The 18,132-nt window shown below is 50.1% G+C and overlaps 1 protein-coding gene and 1 long non-coding RNA gene across 2 annotated transcripts in view; one reads left to right on the top strand and one right to left on the bottom strand.

The window, feature by feature from the left end:
* Positions 1 to 18,132, bottom strand: part of LOC308584213 — a 264,753-nt gene that overhangs the window by 103,226 nt on the left and 143,395 nt on the right. The window lies entirely within an intron of this gene.
* The window catches only part of LOC308583915 (cullin-9-like), a 52,480-nt gene that overhangs the window by 18,231 nt on the left and 16,117 nt on the right, over positions 1 to 18,132 (top strand). The window contains exons 6-27 of the mRNA XM_081188304.1: positions 950 to 1,140; positions 1,652 to 2,027; positions 2,241 to 2,433; positions 3,590 to 3,797; positions 4,569 to 4,762; positions 5,950 to 6,158; positions 7,800 to 8,037; positions 8,786 to 8,891; positions 10,132 to 10,359; positions 10,725 to 10,815; positions 10,901 to 11,072; positions 11,398 to 11,503; positions 12,142 to 12,237; positions 12,894 to 13,069; positions 13,572 to 13,705; positions 13,806 to 13,991; positions 14,256 to 14,371; positions 14,912 to 15,094; positions 15,434 to 15,591; positions 16,061 to 16,302; positions 16,442 to 16,618; positions 17,006 to 17,151. Of these exons, the coding sequence (XP_081044430.1) occupies positions 950 to 1,140; positions 1,652 to 2,027; positions 2,241 to 2,433; positions 3,590 to 3,797; positions 4,569 to 4,762; positions 5,950 to 6,158; positions 7,800 to 8,037; positions 8,786 to 8,891; positions 10,132 to 10,359; positions 10,725 to 10,815; positions 10,901 to 11,072; positions 11,398 to 11,503; positions 12,142 to 12,237; positions 12,894 to 13,069; positions 13,572 to 13,705; positions 13,806 to 13,991; positions 14,256 to 14,371; positions 14,912 to 15,094; positions 15,434 to 15,591; positions 16,061 to 16,302; positions 16,442 to 16,618; positions 17,006 to 17,151 (3,926 nt within the window). The remainder of the gene's footprint in view (positions 1 to 949; positions 1,141 to 1,651; positions 2,028 to 2,240; positions 2,434 to 3,589; positions 3,798 to 4,568; positions 4,763 to 5,949; positions 6,159 to 7,799; positions 8,038 to 8,785; positions 8,892 to 10,131; positions 10,360 to 10,724; positions 10,816 to 10,900; positions 11,073 to 11,397; positions 11,504 to 12,141; positions 12,238 to 12,893; positions 13,070 to 13,571; positions 13,706 to 13,805; positions 13,992 to 14,255; positions 14,372 to 14,911; positions 15,095 to 15,433; positions 15,592 to 16,060; positions 16,303 to 16,441; positions 16,619 to 17,005; positions 17,152 to 18,132) is intronic.

The raw sequence follows: 18,132 nt of genomic DNA, 5'->3' as shown, positions 1-18,132 counted from the left end.
TGCTGTCTCCAATTCTCTCCCTGTCCCTCTAAGACTTTTTCTTTCCTCCTTGCCTCCTGCTCTCCCTCCCCTTTTCACGATAAGAACCCAATCAACCGTTCCTTGTTGCACATTTTAAAGGTGACATTAGGTAACCTTAAAGCATAGCTGTCAACTTTTCCCTTTTCTTGCGAGGAATCCTATTCGGAATAAGGGAATTTCCCTTTAAAAAATGGAAACGTTGACATCTATGCCATAAAGTCAGATTTCCTCAGCTGTGTCACAACACATAGTCCATTAGCCATCGAGGTAAGAATTGTTGGACAGAGCTATAACATTTAACCAAGCTTGGCATCTGGGTAGTACCTTATGGCAATTCCTGCTTGCACATTTGTATAAAACTAAATAGCGACACTGGCTGCTATACCTGATAAGTTTGGATGAAAATCTCCAGTTTATTACTTCTCCACCCTTCTTTATGTAACTGTGGCCTGGTCAATGGAAACAACAGATCACTTCATAAAGCTATTCCTCCAATGTATCATTGAGACTTTTTGCATACAGAAAACTTGCACACCTGGTTCTAGGCTACCATGTATTCTGTCACGCTAGGTTTTTATGCATATGGAGTTTTCCCCCCTATAAGAAAGAAGCATTCATATATGTGACCCCTCTTGTGTGGTCTGAAGCGATGCAGCACAAAAATACTTTTATTGTGTGATCCACATTGCATGTAGACTCGCCATATACTTAAACCTCCCTTTCCTCTCTTTAGCTTTACATCTGCTATTGCCCTTTTCACCATCAACTCTCTTCATCCACTGCGGTACCTTATTCCCTGCCTTGGGAACAACATTAGATGGAGCTGTGGGCACAAGCAGTAGCCAAGCCACTAGTTTAACTTGGACCTGAGTTTTCATGTATATCAGGAGAGGGCCTAGGAGAGTTTGCTTTCTTTCTCTGCATACAGTTACTAAGACCTTCTACTGCAAGCCACTCGGAGGACTGTACTCTCTACCATACCTGACGGATCGGATGAATGAGAACTCTGGGACTCTGAGCCGGGCTGAATGGTGGGAGCTCCTCTTCTTCATTAAGAAGCTAGAACAGCAGGAGCAGCAGGAAGTGGTCCAGTTCATCCAGCAAAATCACGAAGATGTGGTAAGCAGAATGAATCAGGCATGAGAAGAAAGAGGAGAAACATGCAATGCTCCTGGGAGGAGGACACTGGAACGTCCCCTTCCTACTTACCAGATCATTGTATCAGAAGTGTGGCCTGCCAGCCCACAAGCTATGTCCTCGCAGTTCTTCTGTGGCTGGGTCCCTTGGAGGGGTGGCCCCTGGACCTTCTGCTTCCAGTGGCTGTGGCTGGACTTGAGAAGCCCAGTATTTACATGGGAGTCGGCATACAGTCATACCTCGGGTTACAGACGCTTCAGGTTGTGTTTTTTCATGTTACGGACCGCCGAAACCCAGAACGGGTTACTTCCAGGTTTCGGTGGTCGTGCATGTGCAGAAGCGCTAAATCGCACTTTGCGCATGCACAGAAGTGCCGAATCACAACCTGTGCGTGCGCAGACACGCCACTGCGGGTTGCGAATGTGCATCCCGCATGGGCACATTCACAACCCTAGCGTCCACTGTACTTGTAACGGTCTCTTTTTATTTCAAGGTGACTGAGCTAGATGAAGAGGGCCTGATCCAGCTGTCGGTGTCGGTAGAGTTGGCTAAAAAGGTGCTGCAGCTCCTGAGCAAGTACTGCCAGGGCTGCACCTGCAGTGACCTGCATAGCTCTCACATCTATCTCAAGTATTCCTTCAGCAAAGGAGGGACAGAGCAGAACTGCCAAAACGCGGACGTTACGCCCCTGGATTGTGGTGGCCTTTCTGAAGGCATGGCGTCCAAAAAGCCAAAGAAGGAGTCGCTTTCGGCTGAAGTGCCTTCTCCAGCTCCTTCGGCGGCAGAGAAGACTGACACACAGCTGATTAACGAGCTCCTCAAAGTGGAAGGCCTTTCATTTCCGGACACATTGGATGAAAAAGCCAAAAGTAAGTGTGCCAGACAGCATCCCCACCTCCGTTCATTTGGGGTGAAGTAACTGAGGGGGGGCGGTTTTGGGGTTTTTTTAAATCCCAGGGAGACTGGTTGTGGGCTGAGGGAAACTAGAATCGAAAGTAAAGGGGCGTCATGGTGTTTCTAGACAAGAGAGCGTTTGAAACGGCATGGTGGCTTGTACTGATTGGTGTTTTGATCCTGGTCAGCCTTTTGCAGCCTCAAGGTGACAGGCAAGAGGAACTCACTGGAGAAGCTAGCAGATGTTGTGGATATAATCCAGAAATCTAGTTCTGAGGTTGCGCTGCAGATGGCTGGACTCAGATTCATCACCAAGATCTTGGAGGATGAACCTAGTCAAGAGAGACAAGTCATCAAAGTGGACAGTGGCCCTTCAGTCAGGTCAGTTCCCTTCCCACCCCAGGCAATAGCAGTAGGAGGAACACTTTCAGTTCCACTGCTTTGCAGGAGAAGGTGCCTCGGGGGGAAATATGAGCAGGATGTTAGCTGACTGATCTTTGGTAAAATCGGTCTTTCTTTTTTCTTTTAATAAGTAGATTATGGGTTATTGCTCCTTGGGGCTGATTCACATGTTAAATGGGTGAGCCTTGGGCACACACACCCTCCATTCCTTCTCTTCTCCCTTCATGTACACTGATTCTCAACTTCATGGTTTATAGCAAACCAGTGTGCTATTCTATCTGAGCACACTGCATTTTGTTTTTTTTATATATATATTTTAAAATTTTGTGCTTTACAATTTAAAATACTCATTTTACCCCCTTAAGATATCATTGATTTCCCTTCTTCGCTTTCCGTGGTTCATTTTACATATCATAAATCCCTGCATATTTTATAAAAACTATATCATTCAGTATTCCCTTATTGCATCCGTCAAAACTTATTTGCACTGCTGAATTTATCTTAATGCTGCCAGCGTTTTCAGCTGTACACAATTATTTCCCACATATTCAATAAACGTTTTCCAATCTTCTTTAAATGTATGTTCTTCTTGTTCTCTTATTCTACATGTTAAGTCTGCAAGATGTGCATACTCTGTCAGCTTAAGTTGCCATTCTTCGGTTGGGACCTCGCTCGTTTTCCATTTTGGGGCTAACAATGGGGGGGGGGACACTGCATTTTGAGTATACAACACTTTGCCCAGCTTCGATATAACAGCAAGCAATGGTTTGTTGCACACCAAGAAATCAGAAAGGCAGGGAGAGGGGTGGGAGCATGACACACGCGTAACACTAAACCATGGTTTCACATGATGTACGTTCTTTAAAGAAGAAAAAAACAACAAGAGCATGTTTTAGTTATCCCAGGCCTTGGATAATGTGGCTTATAAATCCGAATAAAGTGCAAAATGAATTGGGTTGTCCTGTTCCAAAACAAGCTTTGTTTTTTTATATGTGCGTTCTTCTGAATTTGGGGCAGCTCTTTCCCTGGACCCCAGCTTCTCCTCGGGAGAGACTCATGTCAGAGCGTAGGCTGGCCCAACTGTGAGTGACCAGATACCTGTAGGGTATAACAGGGGCCCTATTGTTGTCCTCAGAGAGAAAATGGTGAAGATGCTGGTGGAGCTGCTGAGCAACCAAGTGAAGGAGAAGCTGCTGGTGGTGATGGCGCTGCGTCTGCTTTATGTATTCATGGCAAAGTACGATTGGAGAGTTCTCTTTGCCACGGAAGGTGGTGTGCGTGCCGTGTTGGGCTGCATGCAGGAATATCCCGCATCAGCCTTGGTCCAGCAGGCTGGCTTAGCAGTAAGTAGAATGTGGGGGGGGGGGCGGTTGCCTGATGGGGTATGGAATTGGGGGAAGTGGGCATCTTATCCTATAAGCAAATGGAATGAGGGATTGGCATGACGGATTTTAAAAAACAACATATTTCCAGTGCAGCAATAGTGTTAGTCTATTGCAGCAAAAGCAGCCGGCAGTTTTGTGGCACCTTAGAAGCCTAACATGAGAGCTTATGCCCTAGTTTTTTTGCTTTTGTCTGCCTTTTTAAGGTACTGTGAGACACTTGAAAAATGTATTAGTCTCTTTCTCATGTTCAGAGCGATGGACTCTGAATAGTGCATAACTGATAATAATTAATAATAGGATAACTAATGTGCTTTTGGGAGTTAATGGCGCACAATAAATTGCATGGATAGCGCACCTGCTTCAGAAAAGGTGGATTTTTACACAGATACCACTTTTGCCTAGAAGTTTACATGTACTCCATCATATTTGGTGACTGCATAGGTCTGTTTCATCTGTTTGTAGAAAGTGTAACATGTGTGAACAGGAGGGCCAGGAAGAATGAAAAGCCTATCCCCTAGCATGTGGCAAATGGGTCAGGGAAGCATATTGACCAGTGACAAGAAAATGCCAAGCAAGGTTTTCTAGAATTGTTCAGGAGTCTTTGCACTTATGAGAATTGGCCACTATTCAAAAAACTGAATTACAATGGAAAGGGTGGGGGTTGCTATTGTTGGGAAGGGCTTTTAACGTTTGCAATCTTGATTCCGTTCCTGCTTTTTGCCCTTCTAGGCCCTGAAAGTCCTGGTGGGTGCTGGGAATTGTGAGCTTCTGGGCAGCAGTGGGAAGGCTAACCCTCTGAACCACTCAGATGCCCAGATGATGCGGGAGATCTTTGCTAGCATTGGTTCTGCTTCCGGGAAGGATTCGGATAACTTGCTCTGTGTCATCTGTACAGCTATTGAGAAGATGTTGGGCACACCTGGGTAAGCTGAAAGGCGATCCTTGGCAAGATACTGATAGGTTAACCGGTTAAACTTAATTGAGGCTAAGGATAGCCCAGTGTGTGGAGATAATATTCAGAGTCCCCTTGATCAGTAACAGCTGGTGGGGCAGAAGGCAGGGAGACCAGCAGCAGATGAGCCAATCAGAGCCACCCTCACCTTGGTTGGCTGTTACATAAGATGGCAGGAGGTGAGGCTGGCTGAGGTTGCTGCCCTTGTTTCTATAGAGCAGAGTTTCCCAAACTTGGGTCTCCAGCTGCTTTTGGATTACAGTTCCCATCATTCCTGACCACCAGTCCTGCTAGCTAGGGATGATGGGAGCTGTAGTCCAAAAACAAATGGAAACTCAGCTATAGAGCTTCTGAAGTGAAGGAATTCTTTTGGAGGAGTTGGATTAGAATGTCATGTTCTTAATATATGGTTGACATACGTCTGGAATTTCCTGGACATTGCCAGGATTCAGCCATTGGTAACAGTGTCTGGGCGCAAATCACTGAAATGTCTGGGAAAATCAGGACATATCTCAATCTCCTTTCCTCCATCTTGCACCCAGCTTGTTGTTGTTGTTGTTGTTATTTTATTTGTATACCACCCTTCATCAGGGCAGAGGAAGGGGGTGAGGGGCACCCTGGGTGTCACAACTGAGGGGGGTGACAAAATGCCAGGCGGCACTCACCGTGGGGCCTGCAGCACGTCCGCAGGCTCCACACTGCCTCAAACGGTCCACCCGCCCCCTCCCCCTCAGCTGTAGGGCGGCTGAGTGGGAGGAGGTAGGCAGACTCCTTGGAGGCCCCGTGGAGCGTCCTGCCCTGGCTGGCCCTGCCCCTGGGCGCAGAGCACACGTGCTGCCCCAGGCGCCCGATCGGCTTGCTCTGCCGCTGCCCTTCATCTACAGATCTCATGGTGGTCCACAGCATAAAAGCCACAAAATATATAGTAAAAATAAGAAAAACCAATAACCTCCCCTCCCACGCCACATTTAAAAGGACATTGGATGTCAATCAACCAGTCTGACACGCCTTATTTTCTGTTGTTTGAATTACTAGCTTCTCTGGAGCCGATCGTTGCTGCTCTTGTATAGTCCTGTTCATTTGTTCTTGAATATAGTCTCGTAAAGTAATGCCAGTTGGGTCAGGCAGTCACCCTCTGCTTGTTTCTCCTTTCCCCAGAGCTTCATCAGCAGTGCAAAATGGACTCTTGGTGCTGAACATGCTGATCAACCATCACAAGGGCCTGGCGGAGCAGCTAGGAAACTCTGACCTCCACGCCATCCTGCAGAGCTGCTGCCGAGCTGGCCAGAGCTCCAACGAGATCCTGGCTCGGATAGTGCTGAAGAGTCTGGCTGAACATAAGTTGCCGCTGAGCCAGGAGAATGCAGGTACACGTGGCACTAGACCTGCAGTTTCTGATCCTTAGTCCCCCTCTGCAATTTAAGTATTGAACTGCAAAAGGCTTAGTTTCACTGAATGATGTGGGACAGAAATCTTCCCAGTGCTTTATTTTTCCGCGAAGAAGAATCCATTTCTAAAAATGTGTCGTTTCATAAAATTTGTTAGTAACAATATATGAATGCCAATACAATATTAGACAAGCTTGGCTCAAAGTTGTAATTAGTTTTTTTCTCTCTCCAACTGATCGTCACTATGAAGTGTCTGAGGGAGTAGACAGGGAAGAATTCAATGTTATGTTGAGACAATCATCAGGGGTCAGCAGACTTTTTCAGCAGGGGGCCGGTCCACTGTCCCTCGGACCTTGTGGGGGGCCGGACTATATTTTTTGTGGGGCGGGGAATGAACGAATTCCTGTGCCCCACAAATAACCCAGAGATGCATTTTAAATAAAAGGACACATTCTACTCATGTAAAAACACGCTGATTCCTGGACCGTCCATGGGCCGGATTGAGAAGGCGATTGGGCCGGATCCAGCCCCCTGGCCTTAGTTTGCCTACCCATGGACAATCATGCTATTTCAGCTTGCCAGACGGAACAATCCACCATCTGTCATGCCTCATGTGCTGTTGTGGGAGATCTCACACACACCCTGAGCCAATTCAGGGGGCTGCACAGTGGAAGGAATGAGGGGGAAACACCATAATGCAAGCACAGGGCTTCTACTGAGAAGGGGACCCATAGACAGGGTAAACCACAAATGCATATAGGCCGATATCCAAAGTCGGTCATAATCAGAGCAGAACTATTGAAATCAGTGGACTTGGGTTGCTAATTTCCATGTGTCTCCTCTGTGTATGACTAACATTTAATACCATTCAGTAATCCCAAACCAAAAGTTACAGAAAGTGATAGATTTATCAGTGATTGGCTGCTCAGGTCGATTCATAATCAAAGCCAACATTCTTACTTCATCTCAACCTGCAGCTGAAAGCAAAACCAATTCTGTGATTAATTCTCGTTTTGTTTTCAACCAACACACAGTGCCAGTATCTCATATTTCTTTTATGGAGCCAGGAAAGTTGTTTATGTATAGGCTCATTTTTTTGGGGGGGGGGGACACTTTATCGAAAGAGGAAACTGGTTCAAGTAATTCTGAATAAGATCTGCCTCCCTCTAATGGGTGGGGTTCATAATGGTAGTGCAATTGTCACTCTGCGCCCCCCCCCCCAGCTGCTGATATCACTGGACGGGATTCACCTAATGAGCCCCATCAGTGAAAGCTCTTCAGAAGGATTTATGGTTGCTCAACTGGGCTTCCCGCCCCTCCCTGTGCCCCAAGTTGGCTTGGGGGAGGACTGCAAGACCAGTGTGTGGCGTGGGAGGAGGGATCACTCCATCCAGCAAGCTGAAATGCTTGCAGAGAGTGTGATACTCTTTTCTCTCTCTAGGAGAGTGAAAGACGTGAGGCTTAAAACCACCTTGGCCCCAGCAATTCCTCATGTGGCTTTTCTAATCGTACTCAACAAGACACAATCACCAACTAAGATTCTTCCACGACTCATTTTGGGAGAGTGCCATTTTAACTCACAGGGATCCTATCCTCATCTCTCCTTTTCTCCCTCCCCAGAGTCTGAGACCTCCTTTGAGCTGAAGGACATGGATGTCCCCACCCTGCTGAAAAACCTCCAGGAGACCAACTTCTCCAAGGAGGTGGTGCTAGCCCTGGAACGCTGCCTTTGTGATGAGGGTGTCTGCCCCGAGGGCAATGGAACTGAGCTTTTGCCAGACCGTGAGCACTTCTTGATGTTGATGAAAACCCTTGAGCAGCTGGGAGCCGAGAAGACTGTGCAGATGGGCATGCTGAGGTGAGCTGGAAAAGACGGAAGCGTGGCTGTGCCTGGGTCAGAGGCTGCAAAAATGGTGGGGGGACTCGTGCATGTCATTGTCATAGCGTGGAGAGGGATGGTTCAGAAGAGTGTTAAGGCAAATTGGATGCAGGGAGACCAATGTCCCTTGAGTAAAGGTAAAGGGACCCCTGACCATTAGTTCCAGTTGTGGCCGACTCTAGGGTTGTGGTGCTCATCTCGCTTTATTGGCCGTGGGAGCCGGCGTACAGCTGCTTCTGGCGAACCAGAGCTGCACACGGAAACACCGTTTACCTTCCCACCAGAGCAGTACCTATTTATCTACTTGCACTTTGACGTGCTTTCGAACTGCTAGGTTGACAGGAGCAGGGACCGAGCAATGGGAGCTCACCCTGTTGCGGGGATTCGAACCGCTGACCTTCTGATTGGCAAGTCCTAGGCTCTGTGGTTTAAACCACAACGTGGCTGTTACCAAACATTTTCGGGGAATTCTCAAGGCAATCATGTGCTATGACGGGGGTGGCATTTCTTGTAGGAGTTGTAGTGAGCTTGACTTGTAGAGGAGTCTCCGTTCTATAAGGTTTCCACACATCTTAAAAGCAAAGGGAAAAGAAGACTTGTCCTGCTTTAGAAAGAGAGACGTTATTAGAATGGACTCTTGAGCTGCAGGGGCAGCCCTGTTGCATTTGGGTCCAAGACAAGGCAGAACTTGCTGTTTTCCCTCTTAACCGTTTTTTGTTGGTTGCAGGATTTTGAATAAGTTTTTGGACAGTACCCAAGAGGATGCACTGCCCTGGCATGAGTGCATTGAGCCCTGCCTCTCCTCTCTGAGCGCCAACAGCAATGACCGGGAGGTGAGGGACTCCGTTGGTATATGGCTTGAAAGCAAGAGGGGCTGGTGCGGTGGAAGTCGTTTGAAGATCGTCCAAGATGAAGAATAAGATTGAGCATCTGTATTGCATCCCGAGTTGCAAATCCCTAACCAAATGTAGTCGACGAAAAGCAATTTTTTTGTCCTGCTAGAACCTCACATTTAAAATTTAGAAGTGTGTTGGCGAAACTCATGGCTTCAACTCTGCAGCCGGGGCAACTGAGTCACCAGGGATGGGTGTTCTGGGACTGGCAAATGTGCATATGGATAAATAAACCAATCCAGTTGCACGTCAATTGTCAATCATTATTTCAGTCCATCCTTTTAAACAGTTGCTCTCCAGGTCACTTTAAGCAACCATATTGGGGAGCTTTACAACAGGTTGGGCTTCCTTTGCCTTTCTTTGCTAGGCATGTGTGGTCGGAATGGACTTAAAATAATAAATATCTGTTTTGTGGCTTGAAACCTCTCTGAGTTTGTGTGTAAGTAAGGCTGCTAGACTGTCAACTTGCCATGGCAAATTCAAGGAATATAAAAACTTAGCTAAATGAAAGCGAGTAGCTGATTTGGTGGGGCTAACCCAAAAGACCAGACATGCCTGTTGAACAAAAATACAAGGAAACCCCCACAAGGAAGGTCCTAGAGCAGGAATGAGGAACCTGTGACCTCCCAAGGACTACAACTCCAGTCATGCTGGCTTGGGAGTCCAATAACATCTGGGGGCTACAACTCTCCATCCCTTTTCTAGGGAGCTTAGAATCCATTCTTGTAATCACCTCACACCTCCCTTCCAGAAGCAGGAAACAATGCTCCAGGTGAGTCTTAGTGTGCTTCTGTGTGGTCTTGCACACAGATCAAAGTCTGTCCATAGATTGAATAGGACTAACTGGGGCGCCATCTTCCTTCACTAAACTGAAAGCCAGAGTTTACAGAATTGGAACTGTGCCAGAGTGCAGCAGAGCCAGAAAGCCACAAGCATGTAGATGCATTTGAAGCTGTCCATTGACTTCTGGTCTGACAGCATTTTCCCACTGAGGGAAATTTGGAGATGAAGCCTTAACCCACCCAGGGAATATATCAGGAGGCAGCTTAAAGAAGGGAATGGAGATGCAGAGGATGGCTGTGGCTTCTTCAGAGCTGTCTGGAACGTTCTTGAAGAAGCTGATTGCAGAACCCAGCCCTGTGCCCCACCATCTTGCCATTGCTGTCTTCCTCATCTGTAGGTTGTGCAGGAGTTCATTCGCTTCCTGCATCGCCTGGCCACCACAAACAAAGACTGTGCCGTGGTGATGAGTCGTGTGGGCACAAAGGAGGCACTCACCAAAGCGATGGACAGGTACAACTCCAATCTGCTGCTAGTGACGGAGCTGCGTGACCTGGTGACCGACTGCGAGAAATACGCCAGCCTTTATAAGAAGATGACCACCAGCATCCTGGCTGGCTGCATCCAGGTGACTCTGAGACCAGGGTGGGGTAATGAGGCTTGGGGTGGCTGGCCAGGTAACTGGAGGGAGGGCATGGGGTGTCAGCAACCTGGCCAGTTATGTCTGGTAAACCAGAGGAGGTCAGCCTGAGATTAGTGGTCCTCTTTTGAAGCTCTGGGGCTCTGTTCTCTTCTTCATCCCCCATAATACATTTGACTTGCTGCAAATGGTGGAGCTCCCCTAAAAAGATGCTTGGTGAATTTCAAGGCTCTCTTCACCAGTTTGGGCTACTGAAATTGAAGGGATCAAAAGCCAGATACTTTGTTCTGATCATGCCTTGAGCTCTACTAAGAATGCCTCTGTTTGTTCCTCTGCCCCCCTTGCTCTGACAGATGGTTCTGGGTCAGATAGAGGAGCACAGGAGGAGCCACCAGCCTATCAACATCCCTTTCTTTGACGTGTTCCTGCGCAACCTTTGCCAGGGTGAGCGACTCGTTTGGGCAAGGAAGCAAGCGGCGGCTGCATCGGTGTGATGCCTGATCCAATTCAACTTTGCTTTTTGGTCTAGGTTCCAATGTGGAGGTGAAGGAAGACAAGTGTTGGGAGAGGGTGGAAGTCTCCTCAAACCCCCACCGAGCCAGCAAGCTGACGGATAGGAACCCAAAGACATACTGGGAATCCAATGGCAGCACTGGCTCCCACTACATCAATGTTTACATGCATCGTGGAGTGGTGGTCAGGTGGGTCCTAGCGGGGTTCACTGAGGAATCTCTTTGCACAGGTTGGGTTGGGGGATTTCCTAGGCAGCAAAGTAAGGGTGGGCTTGACTGCGTTGGTGCAGCTGGCACCTCTAAGGTTTTAGGGAGAAGCTCACCTGGCTGCTTGGTTTTCTTTATGAGCAATTCTCGGAGAACAGAGGTGAAAACTGTGGATATTTTTCATGCCAGGTATATTGTGAAACGCTTTTGGCTTTCAGGGTAGATGACCCCACCAGCTTTGTGGAGGGTGCTGGGATTCCTCCAGGGGTTTAGCTTGAACGCTTGTTTCTTTTCTCTCCTGGTGTAGGCAGATGACTCTGTTAGTGGCCAGTGAGGACTCCAGCTACATGCCAGCCCGGATCGTGGTCATGGGAGGAGAGAACTCTTCCAATATCACTACCGAGCTAATTACTGTGAGTGCTGCAATCTTTCGGTAAATCTGTACTGCTCTGGCCATGAACTTCAGGGCTCACCATATTGCTGCACCATATTGCTGCAATCTGGGCCCAAATTATCAATATTTGACATAGAGCATGTATCTGTGTTGAATTGCCTGACACTGGAGTGATTACCTATTGGAGATTTCCTATTTCTACTGGACCTGCCTCTTGCCTACCTGCCTTTCCTTATCTCCTACTGTCTATTCTACCCTTCTTCCCCTCCCCAGCTATTTTTAAGGGTATATTAGAAATTACATCAATGAGCAAGGAAAGATTTAGCTTGCCTTATTGATAATGCAGAAAAATGTATGAGGTTTTCTCCATCGCAGAAGACTTAACATCTATTGAGTGGATAGTCTCTTTAAATTTCTCTTCCCATTTCTGTCCTATGGAGCAGCTTCCTGATTTCCCTAAAAGCTGCCTATGTACCTTTGCTGTGGTGTGAATTGTTTGGTTTTACATTCTCTACAGTTGTAGTGAGAAGGGCTCTGGTTCTTTACATCAACGGGGGGAACACAGAGAAGAAGGGTGTGCACAAGGGCAGGGGGGTGTATTGTTAACTGCATTAGCACTTCTAGCTCAAGGTGAGACTCTGGCTCTTTTCCTTACAGCTGAATGTCCTGCCTTCAGCCAGCAGGGTGGTTCTTCTGGAGAACATGGCCCGCTTCTGGCCCATCATACAAATCAAAATCAAGCGTTGTCAGCAGGTAGGGATGTACAGTGGAACGGAGAGGAGCTTTGATATAAGACATCCCACACAATTAGTTTCCGCACATTAATAGGGCATTTATTTTGAATTCCCAAGCTCACCCATCCACACACCTTCTCTCAAAATAGCATTAGTGTTTCTGGAATATTGCATTTTCCAAGCATTTGAAGGATTGAGATCCGTACCTGAGAAAATGCAGCGCTTCTCAAGGAGGAATAGATTTGCCGTAATGACATTGTGGAATGTTGTTAATGCGAGTGCAGAGGGTATGGATTGTGAGACGACAAGTGACAAATAAACAGCTTAACACTTTGTAGCTTGGTCACATTCTGATAGTTTTTCATGGATGCTGCACTGTTTTTTGGAACTTTTTTGGTTCGCACAAACATTTTGCAGCTCCTTTACAGCACATCTCATATGCAGAAGAGCATGGCTGTCTTTCAAAAGACAAAGAGCAGCTACTACATAAAAGAGTGTAAAACACAGTACTCTTCTGTGTTAAGTGGGTGGAATATGGCTCTCTTATTGTTATACCATAACTTGGAGAAATATGTTCATGAGTGTGGGTGGGCAAACTTTGATCATATGGAAATAGCGAGTTCCTTCTTTATACATAACACATTGCCTTATTGGAGAAGTCCATGTCGTTCTCAGGGGGGCATTGACACTCGCGTGCGTGGCATCGAGGTGCTGGGTCCCAAGCCCACCTTCTGGCCCATCTTCAAGGAGCAGCTGTGCCGGCGCACGTACCTCTTCTACACCACCAAGGCGCACACCTGGTGCCAGGAAATCTCGGAAGACCGGATGCAGCTGCTGCAACTCTTCAACAGGTCTTGCGCTTTCCCTGGGGCCTCAGGTGGGGAGGGGCAGGGGTGTCCTGCGGGGCAGGGAGGGGTCTCCCTCTTGCGCTGGGAGGGGGTCCACATTCCCAGCCCTTCCCACGCTTACCCCAAGACAGGGTTTCCCAAACTTGGGTCTCCAACTGTTGATGGACTATTCCCCTCGGCCCTGATCATACGTCCTGCTAGCTAGGGATGATGGGAGTTGTAGTCCAAGAACAGCTGGAGACCCAAGTTTGGGAAACCCTGTCGGAAGATATCCATCCTGCTCCTCCCACCCTTCCATCTCAGTAATAATAATAATGATGATGATGATAATTTTATTATTCATACCCCACCCATCTGGCTGGGTTTCATGTTGTTCAGGCTCCTGCCCTGCTTTGTCCCGCACCCTGTGCAGCCATTGCTTCTCAGCTCATTTGCCCCTGACCTCCATAGGCCTCCAAGCGTCGCCCAAGTCAGCAGCTGACCCTCCACCCCTTTGCCCTTTCAGGTTGAACAGTGCCTTGCGCCACGAGCAGGTCTTTGCCGACCGCTTCCTTCCCGACGACGAAGCTGCCCAGGCCCTGGGCAAGACCTGCTGGGAGGCTCTGATCAGCCCTTTGGTGCAGAGCATCACCACTCCAGGTATGGCATCTCCTTCCTGGCACAAGTCCTCAGGAGCCACACCCTCCCTCCCCTCCCCTCTCCCAGCAGCCCTCCGTGTTGACTCTTTCCTGCCCTGCAGATCCCAGCGGCATCAGCCCCCTTTCCTGGCTCCTGAGCCAATACCTGGAGAACCTGGAGGCTTCCCGGAGCGCCCAAAGCCGGGCGGCCATCTTCAACTCTCGCGTCCGGCGCCTGAGCCACCTGCTGGTGCACGTGGACTCCAGCAGCCCTGAGGCCGAGGAGCTCAAGCCCCCCGTGAAATCCAGTGAGTGTCTCCCCACTCCCTGCTTGGGCAGATGGGCAGCCCAGGAGGGGCAGGTCCCCTTTCCGAACTGAAGGTGGGGAGGTCACCGCAGGGGAGCCTCTGGCAGGAGCAAGAGTGTCTGTCGCGTCCGGGGCTGCAAGGGGGGGGTGGCGTTGGAGGGAGAACTGGGGAGGGAGGAGAGCCCTCAAGGTCCCGTATAGTCAGAAGTGGGTGCCTGGGTGCTCCGGTCCCCGTGAATAACGCCGCACAACCCCCACTTTGCAGACGGGAAGAACGGGAAGAACAAAGAGTCGAGCTCTGGGACTGTCAAGGCAGCTGTGAAGAAGCCCAGCAGCACCACTGGCATCACCCAGTGCTGGAAAGGGGTGGTCCAGCAGCAGGTAGGGGGAGCAGAGGACCAGGCGCGAATGGGGGCGCAAAGCAGAGTGAGATGCGGCTTAGCGACTCTCCATTGCTGCAAACAGATGTCTTCCTGGCCACGTCTTCCATGGCAGACCATTCACTAGTCCTGCTGCGTTGTTCTCACTGTGTCTGCATGCAGCTGCTTCCCTGCCTATTAAGGGGTTACTGGGAAGGCAGCCTTGGGGAGAGCTGAGGCTGCAGGACAGGACGGGGTGTGGACCAGACTCTCCCAGGAAAGGGGGTTTCCTGGCTCCAAGCTCTACGTGGTGCTGCTAAATTAGGTGGGAGCCTCGTTCTGATTTTGACACTTCTGCCCCAGTTCCAGTCACATGCCCAGACTTTCCTGACGACTGACAGCCAATCAAAAGATGAGCTAAAGGGTGTTTAGCGCTACCCAGGACAGGCAACCAGCCAGGCACCCCTGCCCGCTGGAAGACTTCCAGGCAGGCCCCAGGGAGCCAGAGAAGGGCGTGTGGGCTGCTCTGACCCTGTTGTGCTCCTGCCGTCCCTCTGCCCAGGTGAAGCTGTTCCTGGAGTCCTCCTGGCAGGCCCCGGACTTTGTGGAGCGCTACTGCAACACCTACCTGCGCCTCCGCACCGCCATGGAGGAGCTCTTTGGGCAGCAGATGTCCTTCATGCTGGCCCTGTGCCACGGCTTCTCGGGGGGTCTGCTGCAGCTCTCCTTCCTGACAGCCATGCATGTGAGTAAGGGCGGAAGGGTGGGGGGCACGGCCTAGTCACGGGGGAGCTCATTTGCAGGAACTGTCCCTCTGACATCCCCCAGGCAGCCTGGCCTTCCCCCTTGCAGTTCCAGGGATGTCAAACGTGGCCTCATCTCAGAGCCTGCTTGGCTCCCCTGGCCTGATCACAGAGCAGCCAGCCTCCCCCTCTGGGATCTTCCTTGTCCATCCCCTTCCCTGGAGGCGTTGCTGCTGGTTTGAGGGAGGAATCCCCTCCGCCCCCCTCACCCCCCCTTCATGGAAGCTCCACCTGCTGCTTCTCCCGGCTTCAACTGGTGCCTCTTGCTCTGTGGCCAACAGGTGAGTGAGCAGTTTGCCCGCTACATCGACCGGTGGATCCAGGAGAGCTGGGCGGACTCTGGCAACGTGGAGACTTTGCGGCGCCTGCAGCAGAGCCTGGAGCCCGTCCTCTTCCTGGCAGGCCTGGAGTTGGCCAACACCTTCGAGCACTTCTACCGGTGAGGAGGCCTTCGTGGGGCAGACATGTGGAATTGTACTGGGGAGGGCCAGAGCTCGGGGGGGGGGGGAGAAGGTCTTGGGTTCAGTCTCCAGGAAGGAGGGAGATATTCCTGCCTGAAGCCCTGGAGCCACTGCCAGTCAGTGGAGGGACCAAGGGACCTGGCTCAGTACAAGGCAGCTTCCCATATTCCCAAGGAGCTGCTTATCACGTCGTTCTGGGAGACGGCGCAGGCGTCGGGCAGGAAGTGGTGCAGCCTGTTCCTGGCACTTCCATAAGGAAGAATGACTTGAGAGCGCCAGTTCAGCTGCTGGGTTCCTTCCTTCCTTCCTTCCTTCCTTCCTTCCTTCCTTCCTTCCTTCCTTCCTTCCTTCCTTCCTTCCTGGGTCTCTGGTACGTGAGGCTGGCCTGCCCTGCAGGAGGGGCGAGGGGGGTCTGGGCTGATGGGTCTGCCCTCTCTGCTTGCGCAGGTACTACCTGGGAGACCGGCTCCTGTCTCAGGGCAAGACGTGGCTGGAGTGTGCGGTGGTGGAGCACATTGGGCTCTGCTTCCCCAACCGCTTCCCCCAGCAGATGCTGAAGAACCTGAGTGAGCTGGAGGAGCAGCAGCAGCAGTTCCACCTCTTCCAGCTGGAGCAGCTCGACAAGCACCTGCTGGAACTCGACCAGGACGGGAACTGGGAGGCGGAGGAGGAGGAGATGGAGGAAGGAGGAGAGGTGAGAGGCGAAGGAGCCCCATCCCTGTGGACCACGCAGGAGGTCCTCTGCCCCCAAGGCCTTTTCTTCCTCCGCTGACCCTGCCTGGGCAGCCCCCACTGTCCGCCAAAGCCACAGACCTTCTGTATTTCCCCAGATGGTGGAGGCGCAGCAGCTGTTCTCTCGGAAGGAAGAGGCCGAGGTGAAGGTGCTGGCGCTGTCTCCACGCTGTTGGACCATCTCCTCGTTCTGCTACCTGGAGGATCCTGCCAGGTTCTTCCCAGAATCCCTCAGCCAGCACCTGAGCAAGTTTGCTGACTTCTACACCCAGAGTGAGTGCCAGGCTGTTCTTGAGCCCAGCCCTGCCTCTCTCAGGCTGAGTTTCGGGGGGCAGGTGGACCCCACTTTTACCCAAGACTCTGAACTTGGAAATGAGAACCATCAAACTTTCTATAAAGAAATGATACAAACCTTTGCAGGGAGCTGTGAGTCTTTAAACCATCCTTTGAGAGAGGCAGCATTAAGAGGTTCATAATCTTTGGAAAATCTGGCTAATCTATGGAACGTGGGATGAGACAGTTAAAAAAAAAGATTTGTGTTTTGTTCATGCTTCTCCAACCCCAGTATTGTGATATCCTGTCCTTGAGCAGAGAGGCAGAGAGAGTGTTGCCCGTCTTGCTGCAGTATTTCTCCCTGACCGTTGCCTTTGTCTTTCTCAGGTCAGAGCCGCTTTGGGCAGGAGCACACCAAGCCGCGGCGTTTGCAGTGGACGTGGCTGGGCCACGCGGAGCTGGAGTACCAGGGCTGCGTCCTGCATGTCTCCACCCTGCAGATGTACATCCTTCTCTGCTTCAACACTGCCGAGGTCTGACACTCCCTCATCCCCTTTTGCTTGCCATCAGCAGGGCATATTCCGTGACTTAGAAGCAGTCACCCTCTGAATTTTGCACAGCAGAGTTGAAAGTCCTGCAGGATGGGAACTGATCCTTGCAGATCCCAAGGATCCTCACTGGGACCCAGCCCCTGTTAAGCAAATGCTGGATGTGCTCTTTCGGGAGCTTACTCTGCAGATCCATTTAGCCTACCTTTTGTCATAGAGCCAGGATCTTTTGTGCATGACTAGAGTGGGGATGGTGGGAAGTTTGGGGTGGAATTAGATCAATGGCACTAGATTATAGAATTGTAGAGCTGGAAGAACCTCAAGGGTCATCTAGTCCAACCCCCTGCAATGCAGGAATCTTTTGCCCAGCATGGGACTCAAACCCATGACCCTGAGATTAAGTGTCCCTCCCGACTGAGCTACCAAGGTGGAGGGTGTTCACCAGCCTGTGTTCAGCCAGATAGCTTATCTGATAGAGGCTGTAGGTGACTGCAGCGGCTGCAGGCAGTTGTTGCCCGAATTCAGTGAAAATATTAAGATCTACAGAATTGGTGAGAGCTTAAGGTTGCATATTCTGAGACAGACAGCCAAGAATCCTTCACCCCAGAGCCTCAGCACTGGAGTTTGGGGCTTGGAAACGTTACTCCATGCTTTGCAATGGTGCTGCAGTCCTGGTGCGACCTGGGCTGAGTCTTCCTTCATTGTACTGGGCATCTCTTTGCCTATGAGCTCTTCTTCCTTGGGAGCACTGTAAACAGACCAGCATGATGGCCTTAGGCGCAGGACCCTGAAACCCGGGGGCCAAATACAGCTGTCTAGTCCTCAGAACATTTCCCGAGGCCACACACCCCTCAGTGGTCCCAAATGTTGTGTGTGTGGCTGGAATCCATTCTTCTTCTTTTACGTATAAGTTTTATTTTTGCATTTTCTATTTTACATAAACAAATGAATTAAATGTATAAGCAT

The sequence above is a fragment of the Podarcis bocagei genome (genome assembly GCF_964188305.1).
Source record: "Podarcis bocagei genome assembly, chromosome: 3".
Classification (NCBI taxonomy): Eukaryota; Metazoa; Chordata; class Lepidosauria; order Squamata; family Lacertidae; genus Podarcis; species Podarcis bocagei.
Note: the sequence above shows the minus strand (reverse complement) of the source record. Positions and strands in the feature narration are given on the sequence as shown.